The 23,340-nt window shown below is 39.0% G+C and overlaps 2 protein-coding genes and 1 non-coding gene across 5 annotated transcripts in view; 2 read left to right on the forward strand and 1 right to left on the reverse strand.

Moving 5' to 3' along the window:
* The first annotated feature begins 5,780 nt into the window (after positions 1–5,780).
* On the forward strand, positions 5,781–21,991 carry RTRAF (RNA transcription, translation and transport factor). Of its 2 annotated transcripts, XM_022570567.3 has the most exons (8): positions 5,782–5,943; positions 7,553–7,677; positions 10,933–11,032; positions 15,352–15,438; positions 16,340–16,428; positions 18,628–18,696; positions 21,514–21,562; positions 21,676–21,991. In XM_022570567.3, the coding sequence occupies exons 1-8, from the start codon at positions 5,883–5,885 to the stop codon at positions 21,828–21,830; spliced, it is 735 nt and encodes a 244-aa protein (XP_022426275.1). In that variant the 5' UTR covers positions 5,782–5,882; the 3' UTR covers positions 21,831–21,991. The 2 variants fall into 2 exon arrangements, with proteins under 2 accessions (XP_089763831.1, XP_022426275.1); XM_089907705.1 differs by lacking the exon at positions 18,628–18,696 and having other exon boundaries at positions 5,781–5,943.
* Positions 8,863–8,972, forward strand: LOC115803670 (U6 spliceosomal RNA). The gene has a single exon (XR_004024442.1). It is a non-coding gene; the product is annotated as a U6 spliceosomal RNA (small nuclear RNA).
* Positions 21,971–23,340, reverse strand: part of NID2 (nidogen 2) — a 78,855-nt gene continuing 77,485 nt past the window's right edge. Inside the window, exons 20-21 of one of the 2 annotated variants that reach the window (XM_089907704.1) lie at positions 23,086–23,198; positions 21,971–22,808 (exon numbers count right to left, since the gene is read on the reverse strand). In XM_089907704.1, the coding sequence (XP_089763830.1) occupies positions 22,798–22,808; positions 23,086–23,198 (124 nt within the window). In that variant the 3' untranslated portion in view covers positions 21,971–22,797. Of the gene's footprint in view, positions 23,199–23,340 lie in introns of both variants that reach the window. The other variant, XM_089907703.1, reaches the window with a different exon arrangement.

Genomic DNA, 23,340 nt, shown 5'->3' on the forward strand with positions numbered 1-23,340 from the left:
GACTCTTCTAACTACCCTGTCTAAATCAGAGACCTTTCTGTTTGTCTCTATCTCCTTTGCCTTGTTGCTGTTTTCTGTCTCCCTGTTGGGCTATAAGTTCCAGGAAGATAAAGATCAGATCTGTCTTTATCCTCAGTATATCTCAAGTATCTAGCATGGTACAGAACAGATGCTCAATAAATACCTGCTGAATGAATGAATGAATGAGTGCTCTCCACCCTCCCCCAGGTCTGACTGCTTCCTAGATTGACCCACTGTGAGTTACTTGGGGTTTACCTGTCATTTGAGCACAGAATAGTTCTGGGAGACTTTGAAGTACAAGGTAGAGAATCTTGTGTTCCTGCACCAAAATAAAATTTTACATAAAATGTCCTCGTATCTGAGAACCAGTGTAGGATTAGGGCAAGTCTGGAGGAGTTCCCCATCTCCTCCCTTCTTTACGGGCTGCAGGCTGAGCTCCAGTGCTGTGGTTTGCAGAGAGGAACCCTGGGAAGTCTGGCTCCAATGTGAAGCCTGCATTTGGAGCCCACTTGTCAGGACAATGCCCTTTACAAGATGATCAAAGGGCCTTTGAGAAACCTGACTTCCCAACACTATAGGGAGCCCTGTAGTGGCAGCCCCTGCCCAACTCCTAGTATCCTGGAGAAAGACCAGTTCTCAGAAATTTGAAAAAAGGACGATTTAGCCAGTACTATGCTTAGTGAAATAAGTCAGACAGAGACAGACAAATATTGTATGATACCACTTAGATGTGGAATCTAAAAAAATAAACTAGTGAATATAACAAAACAGAAACAGACTCATAGAGAACAAACCAGTGGTTACCAGTGGGGAGAGGGAAGAAGGGAAAGGCAAGATAGGGGTAGGGGATTAAAAGGTACAAACTACTATGTATAAAATAAATAAGCTACAAGGATATAGTGTACATCACAGAGAATATAGCCTATATTAAATAATAGCTATAAATGTAGTATGATCTTTAAAAATTGTGAATCACTATGTTGTACATCTGAAACATAAAATATTGTAGTTCAACTACACCTCAATAAAATAATAATAATTTAAAAATATTAGAGGGGGCTTCCCTGGTGGCACAGTGGTTGAGAGTCCGCCTGCCGATGCAGGGGACACAGGTTCGTGCCCCGGTCCGGGAGGATCCCACATGCCGCAGAGCGGCTGGGCCCGTGAGCCATGGCCTCTGAGCCTGCGCGTCCGGAGCCTGTGCTCCGCAACGGGAGAGGCCACAGCAGTGAGAGGCCCGTGTACCGCAAAAAAAAAAAAAAAAAAAAAAAAAAATTAGAAAAAAGGGAAATGACTAAACCTTTGTGGGTGATTCAGAGAGTTAGCAAATCTACCTGAGGGTTCACTGGGGTGCCAAGGAGAGGAAAGAGGGAATAACAGTGTCCACAGGAGATCTGGAAAGCAGATTATTTAAATTTATATGTTAATATATGAGATCATAAGCTCTGCCTTATTCATTACCTGCTTTCAAGCATTCGGAATTGGCTCTTCTATAATGTTTAGGGGAAGATTTGTCAAAATTCTGTCAACGCAAATGTTGATCTCCATTGCCCTGCTCCCAACGCTGCCTCTCCAAACCCTGCCTCTCCAAACCCTTTCCTCGCTGCCTTTTGGGATGTGACATATTCCTGGTTTTCTTTCTCCTTCCAACCATTTTTCTCATGAAAGTCACTTTTCTGTGACTTTCCCTCTTACTCCCACTTAACTATGAATACCGGGTTTTCCTAGGATGCAGTCACCAGCACCCTCTTTTCTTTCCGTGGTTTCTCAGGGAGCCCATCCTCACGGTTCAACTACAGCTTTATACTGACGGCTCCTCAGTTGACATCTCTAGCCTGGACCACTCACTCAAGCTCACTCCTGAATCTCAGGAGTGTTCACGGGTGTAAGCGAAGAAACATCATAATTCTCCCTCTGCCCTCTGAGTTCTTGGCTGAAACCCCTGTAACAACAACAACAACAAAAACAGGTTAACCAGAGAAAACCAATCCAGTTATTAACACGTGCAGCACGCATCATGCAGGAGAACCTAAACCAAAAGTAACTCAAAATGGCAGCTTAGAATTCCAGCTTACAGAGCATTTTCGACAGAGAACAGTACATTTGTAGAGAAATAACAGGACAGAGCAGTTTTAGTCTTCCAAGGGTAGCCAACTAAGGAGGGAAGATAAATACACGGGAGGAAACTAATGGAGTAAGGTTTGTTTGCAGATTTCTCTGTTGCATCTCCGGGCTGATGAGAGTCTACCTCTAGTAAAAGGAGAATTTATAACCTGCCTTTAGGCAAAAAAAAGGGGAGCTTTTTCTGGGTTTGTTGCTTCTCAATTGCCTTCAGCTCAAAACAATTTTTATGTCACAGAGGTACACCTATTTGGCGGTGACATATTCTGGTTTCCTTCACATTTACATCAACCATCACCTCAAACTCAGTAGGTCCTGAACTTGATTCCTCATGTTCCCCAGCTGGGTCATTTGTACCAATGTTCCTGCTTCTATGCCTGCATCCACCATTCTTCAATTCTCTGATGTGTGACATTCCCGAGGTCACCTTTAAGCCATCCCCGGCTTATCCCATGCTGAGTCCCACCAGCTCTGGATTGTTTCTTTTGACTCTCTCTGGCCTCTGTCCTCATGTTAAGACTATTTCAATCATAAGTGACAAAACCCTAACCCAGCCTGGATCAAGCACCCAAAGGAATTTATGGGCTCACATATCTGAAAAGCAAGACATTTTCAGGAATTGTCTTTTTCTACCTCTTGGCTCTGTTTTCTTTGTGTTGCTTTCATTGTCAGGCAAGCTTTTCTCCTGAGTATCAAGTATGGAAGGTGACTCCTTCATGCTCCCTGTATAGGACTAAGGAAATTCCTATTCATTCCTATTCCATTTCTACCATTAAAATTGAGATTCACTGGCCTGCTTTTTGCTTTTAATGTTAAATCATGAAATTCCAGAGCCTGACCTAAAAAAAAAAAAAAAAAAAAAGGTGCAAGTCTTCATAATTAACAGAAGAGTCTCAGAAAGAGATGAAGGAGATGTTCTCTCCCAAGGAAGAATAAAGACCTCTCTGCATTTACATCTTGTTAAAAAAGATCTGATTTAATGGGGCATTAAATTGACAGCATTCATTAGAATATCAAACTTGTCTTTCTATGTGATAGAGACTTGTTACCAACTTATTCTGTTGTCTTTGGAAGAATAATTTGAACAAAGTGGTCTAGTAAAAACTGCTAAGACTTTAACAAAATGTTGCAAGTTGTGAAAATAACCTCAAAGAGCAACCTGTATCTCTGATTTGTTGTCTGACTTGATAATGCGTTGGCCTGGTAATAATGTTGACATTGCCACCTCTGCATTTCTGAAACCATATGAACTCTTGCAAATATTCTAGGCTCTGTGAGCCATGTGTCTCTGTCATAGCCATTCAGCTCTACGCTTATAGCACCAGAGCAGTCAGTAAGCAAATGGGTGTGGCTGTGTTCCAATACCACTTTATTTAGGGACATAAAATTTGAATTTCATATAATTGTCATGTGTCCTGAAATATTCTTTTGATTTTTCAATTATTTAAAAATATATAAACCTTCCCCATCTCTCGTTTACACTGAGTACTCTACTAGAACTGTCTTCCCCCATTTATTCATGTGGCTAACTCCCTTACCTCCTTACACCTCTACATTTACCTTCTCAATGAGGCCTAACCTGACCATCCTGTTGAAAACTGCAAGCTGCATCGTTTCCCACTGCCTCCACTGTCCCCACCTCCCCTCCTATTCCTCTTATCTTATGACTTTCCCATAGGACTTACTGCCTTCTAAAATAAGAAATAATTTACTTATTTATAATTATATTGCTCATCTTCCCTTGCCAGATGGCAAGCTCTCCGAGGGCAGAGGTTTCTGTGTAAAAGTTCACAGGTGCATCCAAAATGCCTAGAAGACTGCCTGGCACACAGACAATATTGAAGAACTTCGCTGAATAATTAAACAGATGGATTAATGACCTATCAACCCCCTGCTCAACTATTAGATTGGAGTTCAGGTCATCTGATAATAAAAGTTGACTTCCCCTTCTTTTTTTTGGTACGCGGGCCTCTCACTGTTGTGGCCTCTCCCGTTGCGGAGCACAGGCTCTGGACACGCAGGCTCAGCGGCCATGGCTCACGGGCCCAGCCGCTCTGCGGCATGTGGGATCCTCCCGGACCGGGGCACGAACCCGTGTCCCCTGCATCGGCAGGCAGACTCTCAACCACTGCGCCACCAGGGAAGCCCCTACTTCCCCTTCTTGACATAAATACATAGAGGGCTCCGTCTTCAGAAATGGAATTGTCTAAGATTCACTTCTTGTTGGACACTTCATTCAAGATAGGCCAAAGGACTCCTTCAAATGCAGGAAAAAAAGACAAAATGGTTTGTAAATAAAAAAGAAGTTGAATGCTTATAATCTGCTATACGTCTTTTCCAAAATTAGCTTTAACCCCTGCTCGAGTCTGGGGGTCCCTGCAGCCTTCTCTGTGTCTGAATCCTCTTCCAATCTTCTCACACCTGGTGGTGATGACCAGTTTCAAGTGGCTGATAACTCTGGGCCTGAAATAGACATGGTTAGGAGCAAACAACTTAGTTTTTTGCACTAAAGAGTCAATTCCAGAAAATAAAATTGAAAAGCTGCTTTCCCCCACTTTTTACCTTAGTGTGGCATGAAAGGTCTCTCTTGATCAGGTCCTTGCCTCTGTCCAAGTCTCATCAGCTGTCATTCTCTCCTACCCTCCAGCTCCCATAAGCTCTAGCCCCTCTGGGCCGTGCTGCTGCTCACTCCTTCCCTTTGTACATCCTCTTCCCTCAAAACAAGTTACCCTTTTGACTGCAAAGGAGTGTGTCTGTGTGTCTGTTTATTGCTTGTTTTCCCTCAAGGGCCTTTTAAACTTCATGAAAGTAGAAGCTTGGTCTGTCTTGCTCACTGTTGTCTCTCCAGTGTCTGAAAGCAGATGGGACTGGATCCGAAAGGGTGTTAAATAAAAGTTTTGATTATTACTAGAAGGCAACGAGGACCCACTAAAAGATTCTAAGCATTAAACTGTTATGGACAGGTTTTTGTTTTAGAAAATCAGTATCATTGCTGTGTGGGGGAATGGATTGGAGAAGGCAAGACTGGACCTAAGAAATCAGACAATTAGAGTAAGCAAAAATGATGAGGGCCTGATTTGAGGCAGCATCAGTGGGGTTGGGAGAAGATGAGGGATTTGAGAGAGACATGAGAGAGAACAGCAGAAATCAATGAACTAGTGGGTGTTGTAACTTCAGTAAGAGGGAGTAAAGGATAAGTCCAGGTTTCTGGCTTCAAGATTCTGGCTGCTGGTGATGTCTGGAACTATCACACAGTATTACAGTTGTATGTTTACCTGTGGGTCACTCCCAACGAGTCGTAAAGGGACCTTGCTAAAAGTCTTTGCATTAGCAGTGTTAGAAGAGCACCTATTATGTAGGAGGCATATAATAATTAAATGAATGAATGAATACACTGAAAATAGTAAACAGTTTGTATGATCAAGACGGCGAGGAAAGCAAGAGGTAACTGGCTTCTCAGTTGCTTTCTGCCTATTGTACAACTAGGAGGCTGACAATAAAGTTTATTTGAGCGTCGACGTGCCCCGACGTGGCCCCGCCTTCGCAGCCGGAGCCGCTATTGGTGGGCATTGGCCAGCGGCGACCGTCCCTAAGCTACGATTGGCTAAGGCCGCCGTCATTTCGGAGCGCCCGGCGCCCGCCCGCCCTCTCGCCGCGTCGCCGGTGTCTGTGCCGCCCGCTCCTCCTCGCCTCTCCTCTCCCGGCCGAAGCCCGGGGGACCGGAGCGAGCAGCGGGCACGATGTTCCGACGCAAACTGACGGCCCTCGACTACCACAACCCTGCCGGCTTCAACTGCAAAGGTGAGGAGGCGGTCCCGGGCCCGCCGCGCGTCAGTGATTCCCCCCCCACTTCCCCGCCGCCGGGCCGCCGTTCTCTCAGCGCCGGCACCTGGGCTCCCCACCCGGACCGTCCGCGGCCTTGTCTCCCCTGGACTCCTCTCCTCCCGGCAGCCAAGCACCTCTGCTTTCCGCCTTCCTTCCCCGGCTTCAGAGCCCCGCCACCCGCTCTTGCCTCGGCATCAGCACTTTCTGCACTTGCTGAACTCCAGACCCCACGCCCACCCCCCCCTCGCCCGCACCCTCAGCGCTCTAGAGGGAAAGTCTTCGCTTTTTGACGTAGCCCTTCAGCCCCGTGGCTTCCGGGTGATTGGGCGATACCTTGAGCACCTGCTGGGGGCCAGCACAGTGCTGGAATCCGAGGAAGATGCTGAGTAACTTGAAGACTCGTTCATTGCCCCTTGGGAACTAAGGGGTGAGGTGGGGGCAGTGGGAGCCCATCCGGCAGTTTGAGCTCGAGATAGAACGAAGTCCAGGACTGACAGTGTCGGGGCAAGCGCGTATAGGAACGAGCTAATGACAGTGTGCGAGTCGTGCAAAAAAAGTTAATAGCAGATGAGCGGGGCGGTTGAATTGTAAATACAAAGGTATTTGGGAATTCACCGCATTAAAATCGTAAAAAGTATTAACATTGCTACCCACTGCTACTCACCTACTACCCACTATTCATTTTCTTCCAGAGTTCTTGGCCTGTGGTAGACTAATAAGTTTGAAAGTGATCAAGCACAATCTGGGATGTTCAGACCATTGTATAAGTCTCAAGACTTCATAAGGGAGGCCTGAATTTGAATTCAAGCTTGAATTTTGTAATTGAAAATAATTTCCAAGCAGGATAGCAGTGTTTTGTTGATCTGTAGAAGCATGTCAATTTATAGAAACTTGTTTTTCTGCTTTGCCTTTTATGTAAGAAAAAAGGTTCAGTGGTAGTAGAGCTTAGATCTGAATTTGAATCTTTGAGCCTCAGGTTTTTTCACTGGTAAAATCGGGATATTACCTACCTCGAAATGGTATGGGAGGATTAAATGAAACAACATCTGTACTTTTTCATGAATGCGTTTAATGTGCCGTAACAGTAAAAGACAATGGTAGTCAGTATCTTCTTTCTGTTTGCCATTTAATTTCTTGTACATTATGATTGCTGTAAATTTAATCTGGCCCAGTCCTTCCTCCTCTTCCCCATAGGAACTGGAATAATAACTGACACTTAAATAGCAAAACTGTGTGCTAGACACTGTTTTGATCCTTAAATATTTTATTTAATCTTCATAACAACCCTATGAGGTAAGTCTTACTATTACTCCCCATTTTGTAACTCAAGAATCTGAGGCCTGGAAAATTTAGGTAATTAGCCCAATTTCACACAACCACTAAATGTCTGGAGTCAATTTGAATTCAGGCCAGGATATGAACATAAGTCAATCCAAAGTCTGCACTTTCAACTCCTACTTGAAGCAGCTCAAGTAACTTATAATTTTGGAGTTAAAAAAAAAAAGTTCCACAAGACTGTTTGTGAAGGAAGTGTTTTACCTGTTACCTAGTGCTTCTCGTGATTTATATGGTGTTTTTATTGCAGATGAAACAGAATTTAGAAACTTTATTGTTTGGCTCGAAGACCAGAAAATCAGACACTACAAGATTGAAGACAGAGGTAATTTAAGAAACATCCACAGCAGTGACTGGCCCAATTTCTTTGAAAAGGTAATGAATTAGAAAGTAAAATAAAATGTACAGAGAGCTTGTCTAAAAATTATATGAAGACAGGCAAGCTTAAAATTACTGTGTTCTTTTAAAATAAATGACACTAATAATGATCAGTGTTAGAAAAGCTAGACTTCAGGGGTTTTACTTTTTTCTTACCATGTTTTTTTGTTTTTAAAGCAGATTATATTATCTCTTCCTACCAAGCATTCAGTATTAGATAGAAATAGTATGGTGAATCATTAGGCGTGAGGGTGGAGGGGAGTATAGATAGAGTAGGCTGAGGACAGAGGAAAGCTCATGTGCCATAAAGAGTTTGAACTTGACCCAGCTGGGGAGCTGTCACAGTTTTAGGTGATATGACTGGACTAGTCTTCCCACTCCTCACCTTTCCCAACCAATTCCTGGTTACTCGAAACTGTCAGCTTTAAGCTTATGTAGCTGGAGAGGAGGTGCTTATCCCCAGTACTTAGATGTGTGCCTGACATACAATAGAGAGACCTGTTTGTTTCATGAATTTATATATTTGTGTGTGTTTATTTGTATACATATATGTGTATGTATGTAAATGAATGATATATGAATATTCATTTCTGCATTTTCTCTATAGCAAAACTTACTCTGTATTCACATCCTTTAGGGCCCTATACCTGACTAGCCTGCTGCCCATTGAAAACTAACTTTATAGACTGTTAACTAATAAAGGTAATGGCACAAGTAGACACTCAAAAAAAAGGGAAGAAATAGTTTTGTCCAGAAACACTGAGACTTCTTAAATAAACAGTGACACATATTCTCTAAATAGTAAAAATGGCAAAAATCAGAATTTTTACATTACATTAAAAATAGAGCAGAGATACAGTTAGAGTATTATATTAAAATAAGACATTATTGACACGCTTGAAAACTAAGATTATGTCTTGTTTTTGCTTATTTTTAACATACACAGTTGTCCCTTGTTATGTACAATAGAAATAATCCTAAAAAGATCTGCGTGTGTTATCTTATTTTTGTGGCTGGAATAACTTTCCTGTTGACCTAGTTTAATTTTAGTAATGTTTTTGCAGAAAACAGAGTTGTTTTCAAATTAGAATAAAAATTACATTTTACAGTATCATTATTTACATTAAACGTTTTTATTAGCTCTATTACTTTGACGAGATCTCTTTAAGAATATGAAAAGTAATGGTCACTTCGGCAGCACATATACTAAAATTGGAACAACGATATAGAGAGGATTAGCATGGCCACTGCGCAAGGATGACATGCAAATTCGTGAAGTGTTCCATATTTTTAATTGAGTTATTTGTAGTGAGGTGGATGGACCTAGAGACTATCATACAGAGTGAAGTAGGTCAGAATGGGAAAAACAAATACCATATGCTAACACATATATATGGAATCTTAAAAAAAAAAAAAAAAAGGTTCTGATGAACCTAGGGGCAGGACAGGAATAAAGACACAGACGTAGAGAATGGACTTGAGGACACGGGGAGGGAGAAGGGGAAGCTGGGACGAAGTGAGAAAGTAGCATTGACATATATACACTACCAGATGTAAAATAGATAGCTAGTGGGAAGCAGCTGCATAGCACAGGGAGATCAGCTCAGCACTTTGTGACCACCTAGAGGGGTGGGATAGGGAGGGTGGGAGGGAGATGCAAGAGGGAGGGGATATGGGGATATATGTATACGTATAGCTGATTCACTTTGTTGTACAGCAGAAACTAACACAACATTGTAAAGCAGTTATACTCCAATAAAAATGTTAAATAAAAGAATATGAAAAGTGACTAAATTTTCATTTACTGGTGTTTAGGTACCTAAGTTTCTAGTTTTATGAATTAGAGGATTGTGTAAGTTACATACTGCCTCTGACAATGGGCAAGTTTATTAACCATTCTGTGGCTCAATATTGTTATCAATAAATGGGAATAACAGTGCTATCTATCTCATAGGAGTGGTGTGTATTGTTATTGAAATATACCTATGTACCTTTTCACAGAGGTGCCTGGCCCATAGCAAGTGCTATATGTTTATTAATTTCCCTGCCTCTACTACTATTATTGCTACTACTGGATTATTTTCCTTTGCCCTTCAAGAGTATTTTTGAAAATTTTGATAGCCTTCTTAAGACTTTGAAATATATTGTTAGGATTTTATATTTCTTATATTACATCTGTGATGGCCCACTCACGTGTACAAGACAATACAGAGTTCCACATGTGGAAGGGTATTGAAGAATATAAAAAACTTTCTGATGAAAAACACCCAGAAATGACAGTAAAGTAGTATAACCTAAAGATAAATATATTGGAACTTACACAGATATTATCTTTCAAGGTGGTTTCTTTGGAATGATGATGTCATTGCCTAAAGCATATTTGGAACTTTTTTTAGAAATACTTTTAGATCAGGAGACATCTTTTGAATATCCTTAATATTGACAGTTTTTTTATACTTTGAACATGGATTTGCTTTTTGCATCATGACTAAATCTTGTGAATGAGGTGCTTTTTTTTAAAGCAGGGGAATAAAATTTTTGATTAGAAAATAAGTGACGGCTAAAAAGTGCTGATTCATTAATTATCCCCCAAAGAATTTCCAAAAAGGAGTTCCAGAAGTTTTGAGTAATGTCATTGTTGGTGGAATTAGATTTTAAGTTCCTAAGAGACTTATTTTAAGGACATACTCATTTGAATATGCAGCTTCTGACATTTATTCAAAACGCTTGTATGTCACATGGCTTACTCTATTCAGAAGCATTTCCACGATATGAAAGCTAAGGTTTAGATAATAATTGGTTTTGTTTTGTTTGGGGTTTTTGGTGTATCCTCCTTTTTAATTAAAGTCCTTTTTATTTACCTGCTCTATGTGTATTGAGACCTGGAATCAGAAAGTTTAGATTCAGCTCCCCAATTTAAGTCGTATAACTGTCAGCAAGTGTTGACCTCTAGGCTTCGGTTTTCTCATCTACAAAATGAAGTTATTCTACATCTAGGCAGTGGTGCCCTACCTGGAATCTGCAAAAGTAAAAATTTCAAAAAGCATGATGGGCCTACTTCATTTTTTTTCCCTGAGTGGTACACTTAAGTGTTTCCTTCCTTTGGGTTATATAATTGCATCAAAGTTTTAGTAATGTAAATGTTATAAGAAATCCTTAGAGATCCAAACCAAGGTCTCTTTCAACTCTACCATTTTTTTATTTTGTGACTTTATAGTAATAATGAAACCAGACTTTTTATTCCCCTCACAGTATCTCAGAGATGTTAACTGTCCTTTCAAGATTCAAGATCGACCAGAAGCAATCGACTGGCTTCTTGGTTTAGCTGTTAGACTTGAATATGGAGATAATGGTATGTTTTGTGGGGAATGTCTGTCTTAAAGAGAGAGAGAGGAAAGGTGGGAAAGGAGTGTAAAAATGTAGGGAACTTGCCAGTTTGTCTTACATTGTTTTACCTTTGGTTCATTTTAAGTTTTGTACATCCTCATCTCACTTTACAGCATCTGTTTAAAAATTTACTTTTTGTAATTATTCTTCTGTATCCAGCTCCCAAATTGTCTAGGAAAGAATTTTCTCTTCTAAAATTAGTCTCCTTACTGTCATAAGATATTAAAAGCACTGGTTTCCATTGGTATTTAGATTTTTCTTTTAGAATTTGAAGGTGATGTTTTATGAAGAAGAAGGCTAATTGAATGTCTTCTCACAATGTCACATTACTTTGGTGAATTTGCCATCTTTCAGTCTGTACCTTAGCCTTTCAAGTTCACTTGTTGCTGCTGTCCCAGAATTGATAGGATTTCAAGTGTTGGTTGCAGCAGGTAATTTCACAAGAGACTGAAATATACATCTAATGCAAATTTGCACTATAGGCCAAAATATATTTATTATTATTGTTTAATGTTATTTTATTACAGATACTTGTATCATTGGAAGGTTTTGAATGTTAGTACCTATAGTAAAAATAGTTTTCCAATAAACTGTTTTCTCTCAGGCCATTTCAGTTTGAAAGGCCTGCTAACGTCTGAATGTAAGATCTGATTATCTTACTTTACCTCCATCCCCTGCATTTATGTTGTTCTCTTTCATGGGACTGTCAGTTCCAGTCCTCTTAATGATTTACGTTTGAAGCCTTTTTAATGTCTTTGGCCTCTCCCTTTTCCTCTCATTCTGTTCCATCCTTTTTTCCCTTGTCGTATCTTTCCTTCTCCATCCTCACTGCTGTCGCCCTAATTCAAGCTCTTGCCACTTTTTCCTGAGATTATTGGAATGTCTTTCACACTAGTCTCCCATCTATGTCACCCTCTAGTCTCATCCACATGGCCCACCAAGCTAATTTTTTGAAACATAAATGTTTTAGAATGCTACACTTTGTTTCCAAACGATAGTTCCTTTTACGTATTCAGAAACCATTGTTTTCCCATTTAACCCTATAGCTTTTTGAGTCATTCGCCACTTTCCATTTTGCTTATGTGTTACTTGCACCACTAAATTGTAAGCTGATACTCAGCTTTGTTTCCTACATGGTACCTCTATTAGTTTCCTGTTGCTGCTGTAACAAATTACCACAAACTCAGTGACTTAAAAGACTGTTTATTATCTTACAGTTTTGGAGGTCAGAAGTCCAACATCTGTATTAGGACTGAAGTCAATTTGTCGACTGGGTTGGTTCCTTTTAGAGGCTCTAGGGGAAGATCCATTTCTTTGTCTTTTCCATCTTCTAGAGGCTGCCTGCATTCTGTGACTCTGGCCCCTTTATCTTCAAATCTAGCAGCATATCATCTTCTAAACTCTGTGATTCTGCTCTCATTGTCACATCTTCTCTGACTCTGACCTTCCTGCCTCCCTCTTATAAGGATGCTTTGGTTACATTGGGCCCACCTAGGTAATCCAGGATAACCCCTATACCCCCAATTTCAAGGTCCTTAATTTAATCACATCCACAAAGTCCCTTTTGCCATGTAAGATACCATATTCATAAGTTCCAGGGATTGGAATATGGACATTTTTTTGCGGGGGAGGGAGCAGTCATGATTCTCTCTGCCACAGTACCTGACATAGTTTCTTGTGTACAGTAGATGTGCTTATCAACTATAAATGCTTGGTAAATTCAATATATGAATGTTTATACATACTGGTGTGGAGCATCAACCAGCTGTTTTTTTGCTGGTTCTTCAAACTTAAGTTTCAGATGCCTTATGGTAGAAATCTCAAGGAAAGCTCAAAGACTTTTTCTTTGCTATGGAGCCTTTAGCAAAATATGCCTGTTCTGGTCTGAGTTGGTAGGAACCCTGTTAGTTAATTTGCAACAAAGTATTCTCCAGGTTTTCAAGTGTTTTTCAGCTATTGCCACATAAAATTATAGTCACATCTCAATTTATTTCTATTTTACCCTTATTTAGTCCATTTGTCCCATTTTTGTAATACTTCAACTTAGGTTACCTAGGTTGTACCAAGAACAGATGCCATATGATTGTGTACCCTTGTAGTTGACTGTATTACTGTTAAGTACAGTTACTTCTCAGTGATAGCATGGTCTTCTTTAATGTATTAAAAAAACTGAGTTTGCATGAGACACTGCCCCTTATCGGTAGGAGGCACTGCTGTGCTTTTATGGTTTTACATTAATAAGTTGCATTCTTCTTGACTTTTAAGTTATTTAAAATTTTTATTCTTATTTGATAAAACCATTGTGAATTTTTATTGTTTGTGCCTTAACGTTTTTTAAAGCCTTTTGCTAGCTTGTCAATTAAGGTGATTAAAATCTGACTTAAATTCTTTTAACTCTTTTGACATAATTTTAGATTTACAGAAAGATTGCAAGAACAGTAAACAGAATTTTTCCGTACTCAGATTCTGCAGATATTAACAGTTTACTTCATTTGCCTTATCCTTCTCTCTATATATATACATACTCCTAATTTTCTCTAAACCATTTGACACTAAGTTGTAAATGATTTCTCTTTTACCCTTATGTGCATTTCCTAAAAAAAGTCATTGTCTTACATAGCTACAGTACATTTATCAAAATCAGGAAATTAACTTTAATTCTTTACCGTTATCTGTACGTGAGATTCACATTTCACCATTTGTCTCAATGTTCCTTATGGCAAAAACAAGCAAACAAAAACCTCCAGAGCAGTCCTGGATCATGTGTTACATTCATTCTCCTTAGTCTCTTTAGTCTCCTACAGTCTGGAATAGTTACTCAGTCGTCATGCTTCAGGACACTGACATTTATTTTGTAGAATGTCCTTCAGTTTGAGTGAGTCTGATGTTTCCTCATGATTAGATTCAGGGTTTGTAGTTTTGTTAAGAGTAACACAGAAGTGATGTTGTGTTCTTTTAAGTGCATCATATCAGGAGGCATGTGTTGGTGATATGCCTGAGTACTGGTCATGTTATTCTGATCACTTGGTTAAGCTTTCTTCAGTGTAAAAATTACGCATCTTGTGGAGAGATAGTAGATGATTTCTATATGCTTCTCCTCTTCAAACCTTAGCTTTAGTATACATTTGATGATTTTTGCCTGAGTCAATTATGTTGATTATAAGGTGTTTTTCTAATTCCATCATTCCTCTACATTTATTTTTTGTCTTTCCACTATAAGGAAGAGCTTTCCCTTCTCACCAGTTTATGTTTGTTTGTTTATTCAGATCGGTGTAGATATGTGGATTCTTATTTTACTCAGTGGGTCTTAATCCTTTTTTGTCATCGAGTATTTTGATGTTTACATTGTTCCAGGTTTGGCCAGTAGCTCCTTTAAGCTAACTCCTGTCTGATTTAAATTTTAATCCTTTTATTTTCCCTTTTTTTTTCTATTAGCAAATCATATAAGCACTATAGCCAAAGATGGCATTTTGGGCCTTAAGTTTGGTGAATTACTATTAAATATTTTTATTTGTAAAGTCTTTTAAAATATTATTTAGTATTTTTCAGGTAAGAGTAATAAAATCTCCTTTTGGAATTCTGCATTTTAAGTCTCCATAAAATAAGTTTAGGTTTGTATATGATGGTGTATTTGAAGTGATTTTTTTTTTTTTTTTTTTTTTTCTTTTTGCGGTACATGGGCCTCTCACTGTTGTGGCCTCTCCCGTTGCGGAGCACAGGCTCAGTGGCCATGGCTCACGGGCCTAGCCACTCCACGACATGTGGGATCCTCCCGGACCAGGGCACGAACCCGTGTCCCCTGCATCGGCAGGCGGACTCTCAACCACTGTGCCACCAGGGAAGCCCTGAAGTGATTTTTTTTAGAAAGCAAGGTTTTTGGTTTTGTATACAGCATTCACAAGATTTGCGAAGAAATTTCTTAGTGTGTTTGTATTTAACCTCATGTGACCTATACTTACCCTTCTCCCATTCTTCTACCCCTACCAAGTTTGACAGGAAGCTGAAAAGCAGACTTTCTCTTCTAAAATTTAGATAGTGTTTGAAATGTTTTACTTTAAGAAATGTTAATGAAAAGATATTTGTGTCTGATAATCATTTCAGCTTAATTAAAAAGCTAGTCACATTGTCTTCTAGTAGATTTTTTATTATAGCATTTTTTTTTTTGAATGCTTGGGTTGTCTTATGCTTATAACCAGTTTGGCTCGGTTAAATTCAGTAAATAAGCAACGTTTGTTTTACCTTAAGTTGAAGCTCTGCAAATTGTATTTTTGCCTATTTTTACAGCTGAAAAATACAAGGACTTGGTACCTGATAATACAAAAAACGCTGACAATGCAGCTAAAAATGCAGAGCCATTGATCAATTTGGATGGTAAGTTTATAAATGCATAAAAATGATCATCAACATTTTTGGTTTCTTAAATGTTTTTTACTTCCTAGAATGAAGTCTGGGTTTATTTGGTTTTAGTAGATTAAGAGTGTTTCATGCAGACAACATTTGTGTTGATATTTTATTCTCTGTGCTGTTTTTTACTGTCAGTTATAGTGTGCTTTCTCCCTCCTCTTGTAGCTGAATATCTGAAACTGAAAATGCTCTTCTTTCATCTGCTCATAGTAACTTGGGGGTTTTGATTTTATTTAATCATGGTGGTGATTGTTTGCCTTCCTGGGTGCAGAAAATATTTTTTCTAATCTAATGACAGTATGAGACAAGTGTTAAAATTTTTCATTGTTTTAAGTCCCAGATGTCTTTAAGTAATTCTTTCTCCTTTTAAAAGCATTAAGATTCTAATTACTTAGATTATAATATGTTAAATATTCTTTCACTGACTGACTGTGACCTGTAATTTATGAGTTACCCTTAATGAATTAATAAGCTGCTTGGATGCTCTAGAGCTGCTGCTTGGAGAAAAGGTTTTGGGAAAACTGTCCATTGAAGGGAATCTGTGTATTAAAATTAATAGCTTTGGGAAGAAAGGTTAATTAATAGTGTTACATAAATGGGCCTTGCAGAGAAAGTTACAGAACAAACCTCATGTGAGTTAATTTAGTCATTTATTGGATTGTTCACTTTGGTTGATTAGTAGGAAAACCATTGATCTCATCAGTTTACCTAATTTACCCCTTACTGCTTTTGTCAGCAGCAATTTTAGAAAGTAAAGAGATTTGTTGTTACTAGAAAATAAAAATATTTTTTATGTTTATATGTTTACATATACGTTTGTAATTACGTGCTTGCAGAGCTGTAAGTTGCCATTTTTAATCTTTTATAGTAAATAATCCTGATTTTAAGGCTGGTGTAATGGCTTTGGCTAACCTTCTTCAGATTCAGCGTCATGACGATTACCTGGTAATGCTTAAGGTCAGCTTCATATTCTCGATTCTTGACAAAAGCTCTGTGTATAATTTTAAAAACTTCATTTTCTAAAAATAACTGTGTTTGATATTTAAATCTATGGTAGAATGAGGAAAATGTTAGAGGAATGTGGGACATAAAGCAGATTTCTTGAATTCATTGGTTTTAGCTTACCTAACAACTAATATCAAAGAGTGTTTACTGTGTGCCTGCCACTGTGCAGATGACTCATTCAATCCTCCCAACAATCCTAGAGGTGGATGCTAGTGTCTTTTTAAAATATGTATATGAAGAAACTGAGACTTAAAGATAATAGATAAATAATGTTCAAGCTGACATAGAAAATGATAGTCAGGATTTTAATCTAGGCACTGGACCTTATGCTCCATTCTTTTCTTTTTTGGCCGCATGGCATCTGGGATCTTAGTTCCCTGACCAGGGATCGAACCCACACCCCCTGCATTGGAAGCAGAGTCCTAACCACTGGACCGCCAAGGACGTCCTGGTCCATTTTTTTTCCTATATCACCCCACTTCTGTTTAATCAGTCCTTTTAAATATTCATGGTCTGTATTCATTAAGATTGTGGAAAATGCCAAACTTGTAATGGTGAATTTGGTCAAAAACATACCCCCAAATCTCTTTGAGGAATGAATGTTTCTGTCCTCCAAGCCCCCCATCCTAGATAGGCCACTCAGTTCATACCTTACAGCAGGGAACCTGATGGCCTAAAAGAGGCCTCTTATTTCTGAGTGGAAAAATATACTCATGCTTCAGAAGATTTATGTTGAGTAATTATGATAGTCTAGTGGGGGGAAGGGGAGGGGCAGGGGAGTGGTACTACCAGAGTTGGAAGTTATTTTAGAAATTATTATTGATTTTATGAGAAATTAAAGAGCTTTAAATTACTTTAAACTGCTTTGCAGGAAATTGAATAATTTCACTCTACCCACAAGAGATCATAATTTATTCTCCTTTTTAGAGTTGTATTTATTAAATGACAGTTGTAATATGGGAATATTCTTCTATTCCTAGATTATTATAATTCTCTATACTGAATCTGAGTGTTAACTCAGATTTTCTCAACTCAGATTGGACGCCAAGAGACAAAAGTTGTTTTTAGTGAAATTTAGCTCTTTCAAAGGCTTGTTCCTTACTCAGGCAATTATAGAAATTGCTTTGGAACAGTTCTACAGTGGTTATGTCAGCTTTAATCATAAACTGAGTGAGAGGAGAACAGACAATGCTAGCATATTTGGGGTACTAAAGTACAATATAAGTCAGTTATAATCAAAAGCTTTATAAAATTCTAATCCTAGCATGTTTGTCCTTTTGAGTTATTTTAAGAAGCATTCAAACAATACATGACAATATGGAAAACATTCATATTGCAGCTGTGAGAATCAGTACATTAACTGTTTGGCAACTGGACTGTGTAAATACATTTGCAGTTACTGTTAGATTGGTTTAATTCTTTTTCAAATGTAGCATTTGGTTTGTTTTTATTAAAAATAATTTTTCAAAATTTCACACTTATCTTGGGGTTGCAACTGTCATCCACTAATTAAAATTCCATAAAAAATCTTACTTTCTAAGTGTGAGCAGGTGCGTGTATGCATTTGTGTCTGCAGTGGTAAAATGCCTTGCTAATGAAAAAAAAAGTGTCCTTTGAAAGATCTGAAAACATTTTACTGTAATAAAGTGAAGAAAGCAGGGACAGTGTGTATGATATGCTACCCTTTGTATCAAAGGTGCGTGTGTGTGTGAGAGAGAGTGTGTGTGCGCGCGCGCGCGCATGCACTTGCATATATCCCTGAGCGTGCTTGTAATTCGATAGAGGCCTTTTGAGTATACACAAGGATCTGGTAGCAGTAATTGTTTTCTGAAAGTATGGCTGAAGCTTGGATAGAAAGGAGACATACTTTTTCACCATGTATCCTTCTTTATTTAAAAAAAATTTTTAGCACACACAAATTACCTATTCAAAAAACGTAATTGTTATGAACATCATTCCACATTATTAAATATTAGAAGTGAAAACTTTCATTACAGTAGCTATTTTTTTAATTTTTAATTTGCTGGGGAGTTTGTTAATGAATTAGGTATTTCTAATTTCATTAAATTGGGCATCCTTATTCTGTAGTCTCAGAGAAGAAAAAATAAGACAGCCTATAAAAAGTAAAAATACTATTTTGGGATTTCTTAGGCAATTCGCATTTTGGTCCAGGAGCGCCTGACACAGGATGCAGTTGCTAAAGCAAATCAAACGAAAGAGGTATGCTGTTTTTTTAATTTAAATAAATTCTAAATTAATTATTACTGAAAGTTTCTTTTGGTTGTCATGAGTTTGAACTTTGCCTGAGAATGCTTAAGATATCTATTCTGTGCTAGAACTGCCCAGAGAAAGAATAGCTTACTTCAGTGGAATTGAATTTGATTCTGAAGCAAACTGTATCCAGTCTTTTTTTTTTTTTTTTTTTTTTTGTGGTACGCGGACCTCTCACTGCTGTGGCCTCTCCTGTTGCGGAGCACAGGCTCCGGATGCGCAGGCTCAGCGGCCATGGCTCACGGGCTCAGCCGCTCCACGGCATGTGGGATCTTCCCGGACCGGAGCACGAACCCATGTCCCCTGCATCGGCAGGTGGGCTCTCAGCCACTGCGCCACCCGGGAAGCCCTATCCAGTCATTTTTGAGTGAAAAGTGAACTTCATGTTTATCTCACTTCATTACTTTTAAGAAGCCTCCAATAGCATATCCACAGTCTACCAGTTCAAAACCACCGCATGTGCCCAGTTAAAATTTCAAAGAACTTACACTTGTGAAATTTACTGGGTTATTTTGACTAACTGCTAGAAAACAGGACACACCTTCTCTTTTTTAGTAATTCATTTTCTTTTCTGTTTAAGTCTTTATCTTCACCCTTTTGTTTCTTCAGAGAAATCTCAGTTTATTCTATTTCCTAGCGTAAATCATAAAAATGTAGCTTGTTAATAAATCTAGGATATTTTTAGATGAACTGTCCTAGAAACCCAAATGCCCCTGAAGTCCTCTTGACTATGGGTCAGTACAGAGAATGTCCTCAGGGGTTAGCAGCTGCAGGTGTCTGATAATGCCCCTTCCTGCTACACAGATGAAGGTCTTGGGTACAGTCCACATTCTGGACCCTGGTCCTTCTATTGTGCCTCCCTCACCCTCCAATTCCCCAATGTCTTTTGTCCTCTGATCCCATCTTTATCGAAGCCCAACAGTATTAAGGTTATTAATGCCGGGGCAGTGTAGTCTCCTCTGAAAGACACTCAGTTTCTTTTAAAGGTTCTTATTGGCTTATTAATTATGTATGAATCAGGCCACTGGAAATTGGATTAAAGATCAGCTTATTTCACCCACACTATAGAACAGACAGTAAATTGTTCTGGCATAATAAAATCATTCATCATTCAGCAAAATTATGCCTTTGGTTTGGAAGGCAGTGCAAATAAGGCCATAGCCAAATCTCTTTGCTCTTGTTTGCAAAGTAAAATTCAGTTTATTTTCAATGCTCCAAATCTGAACTTTAATGTCATCTCAAAAGATACTATGCTGGGCTTCCATGGTGGCGCAGTGGTTGAGAGTCCGCCTGCTGATGCTAGGGGACACGGGTTCTTGCCCGGTCCGGGAGGATCCCACATGCCACGGAGCGGCTGGGCCCGTGAGCCATGGCCGCTGAGCCTGCGCGTCCGGAGCCTGTGCTCCACGACGGGAGAGGCCACAACAGTGAGAGGCCCGCGTTCCGCAAAAAAAAAAAAAAAAGATACTATGCTATAATAATACAGTGGAAGAGTTCTATAGTTGAGTGTTCTTGTTTGCAATCGTTCATAACTAGCATTTGGGGCGTGTGGTCATCTTCAGGTGTTCCTGTTCCTAGGTGGTCTGTTGGCAGATGAAGGGAGAACAGAAACTCTGGTACCAGACTGACACAGAAAGCTACTGAAGTACAATTCTACTCTAGTTTTTTGCTAACAGAATTTTCATACCCATTTGTTTCTTCATGTGTATAATGTATTACTAGTGATTTTAAAGCATTTTGAGTCTGGGTAGATTTGCATTAATAATTAGGCAAGAAGTGAGTAGTGACAGCTTAGCATTTGTAATGTTGAAAGTATAGTGACCTTTTTTAAAACTGGTAATGATTTTATACAGTATAATCAGCAGAAAGTCTAGACTGCCTGTCCTCGTTTTTATTTGATGGTTATTGTGAACGTTATACAGGTTGGCGCCACCATAGTCACCATCTCTGGTATATCCATGCAGGTGCTGAGTGGTTAGCTAAATGGTTTAGATTCTGTTCATTTTCCTAGATGACTTCAAAGTAACTTTTAAATGAACTGTTGAAAGTTAATATAATCTGGTAAACATCATGCTTGCAGAAAAAAGTTAGTTATGTATATTTTAGATTTGTTCAATTCATAAAGGCAAATTAATGTGCTCCGAAGTAAACTTGCTTGAGGAAGGTCACCTTAAAAGTAGTCCTGGGCTTCCTTGGTGGCGCAGTGGTTGAGAGTCCGCCTGCCGATGCAGGGGACGTGGGTTCATGCCCCGGTCTGGGAAGATCCCACATGCCGCGGAGCGGCTGGGCCCGTGAGCCATGGCCGCTGGGCCTGTGCGTCTGGAGCCTGTGCTCCGCAACAGGAAAGGCCACAACAGTGAGAGGCCCACGTACCGCAAAAAAAAAAAAAAAAAAAAGTCTTATTTGCCCGGTACACTGCTGCTTACTATAACTGAAACGACAGTAGCAGCCCTGCTCAACCTTCCTTCCATAGCAGTAGTGATAGCACTTCTGCAAAAAAGAGCTATTCTTTTATATGCCTGGTCTTAAAGGATTGGATGTGTTATGGGACTAGCTGCCCACTACATGTAAAGGCCATTCTTTCCTAACTAGTTGTAGTAGGAAAAAACTCACTCATAAAAAGGCAAATTTAAAGAGAAAATTCTCAGGCACCTTGCCACTGCAGCTAAAAGGGTTAAAATAATAGCTAGCTGCTTTTCAATTTGAGGTGAGAAAATGTGAACGAATAACTATACAGTCTGATTTTTGTCCTTTTTTTTTCTAAAGGGCTTGCCTGTTGCTTTAGACAAGCATATTCTTGGTTTTGACACAGGAGGTAAGTGATTTTGTTTTAATTCAAACTGTTTTTAGAGACTTAGTGAATATTTGGGGGAAATGAGTGAATATATGCAAACGTTATTGATTAATGCAGCGTTTCTTATGAAACAGATGCAGTTCTTAATGAAGCTGCTCAAATTCTGCGACTGCTGCATATAGAAGAGCTGAGAGAGCTACAGACAAAGATTAATGAAGCCATAGTAGCCGTTCAGGCGATTATTGCCGATCCAAAGACAGACCACAGACTGGGGAAAGTTGGAAGATGAACATTTTAGGATTTCAGCTTCTCACCTACTTAGTACAGTTGGGAACCATGTACGCTTTGGCATGTGTTTGGAAATGTCATGTCTTCAAGGGAAGAATTCCAGAAAATTGACTAGAGGTATTTACCATCACTGCATTTTCTTTAATAAATTTGGGAAGGTGATTTTTTTGTTTTTTGACCATGTGTTATGTTTATGTATTTGTATAATTAATCTGCTTCCTCCCTTGTGGTTTAGGTACATGCCACCCCCCGACTTCATTAGACATATAGACAATACAGATCCTTAAGTAAGTCATAGGAAAACTTAAAATATTTTATTGGAGTAATCTAGAAAATTTGAGAACTGTTACATCTTTAATATTTATATATAAATGTAATTTCTGTGGGTAATTCTATAGAGGGACTTACAGGATCAGAAAATACAAACTGAAACATTGTAGCACCTTTTAATATAAATAGAAATGCACTTATGCAGAGGTAAAAAAAAAAAAATCTTAGAATAAGTTGGCTCTTTCCCATCAGTTCTGCATAGCCTTCTCTACGTCAAGGTTTATGATCTTTAGGGTCATATTTTTATACTGATCACATGTACTTTAATTTCTTGGCCAGGAAGAATCTGTAGCAATAGTCAGATTTAGGGTCTTAACGTGCTCTAATTGGTTCTTAGTTCAATTAATTTGGCCTTTTAAATATGACAAATGTTTATTAAAAGTTGCTTTAATAAGCAACAATTAAAATTGTTACCTTTTTAAACTTGAAATAACTTTTGTTTTTAAAAATACAGTAGTAAAGATTGAGGTATAAACTTTTCACAAAATATACTTAGTTGTTTTGCACTGAAAATGTTCATATGTCCAGAACTTCTAAAGGCCAATTGCTTTTTCACTTTCTTCACCTTTGTTCGCAGTAAATGTTCTTCAGGGTCCTGATTCCGATTGTAAACTCCCAAGTCCTTTATAATACCATATTTACTTTCTTCCTGTGGAGGGAGGGGACAGCATGTGAGTATTTTATATCCAGTTTGCCGCAGCAAGTCTTTTAAAGAGGAAATATCCTAATAGACCTTTTTTTGTGTGTACAGTTAAGTAAGGTAGACTTAAGGTAGTAGAATGGTCACCCCTATGCGTTGGCCATTAGCTTTTCTAGGTCAGAGTGGCTCTCACCAGTGGCAGCAGCAGGCCAAGTGTGGTCAGTTACCAGATCTCTCTTTCTCTACCTGGCTGATCCAAAGGAGCCACCTGAGCATGTCCGTTTACCTGTTGGGCAGTAGGGGTAGACTGCAGTTATCCCGTAGAGATGAGATCGCTGCTCTGGGAGATACTCATCGGTAAACTGGCCACTGTCTCTATTTACTGATATAACACCATCCCTGGTAACAGAAAGGAAGAGTGAATTCATAGGATTTAAGGTTGGATAGAAAAAGCCATTTTATCAGGAGGAGAAATCTCTGCCAGACTTCTAGAATACATTTTTAAAAGTCAATTTAAATAGAATACATTTTTAAAAGTCAA

This window comes from Delphinapterus leucas, chromosome 2 (genome assembly GCF_059928025.1).
Source record: "Delphinapterus leucas isolate spDelLeu-1000000601 "Yukka" chromosome 2, BTC_Dleu_Yukka2, whole genome shotgun sequence".
Taxonomy (NCBI): Eukaryota; Metazoa; Chordata; class Mammalia; order Artiodactyla; family Monodontidae; genus Delphinapterus; species Delphinapterus leucas.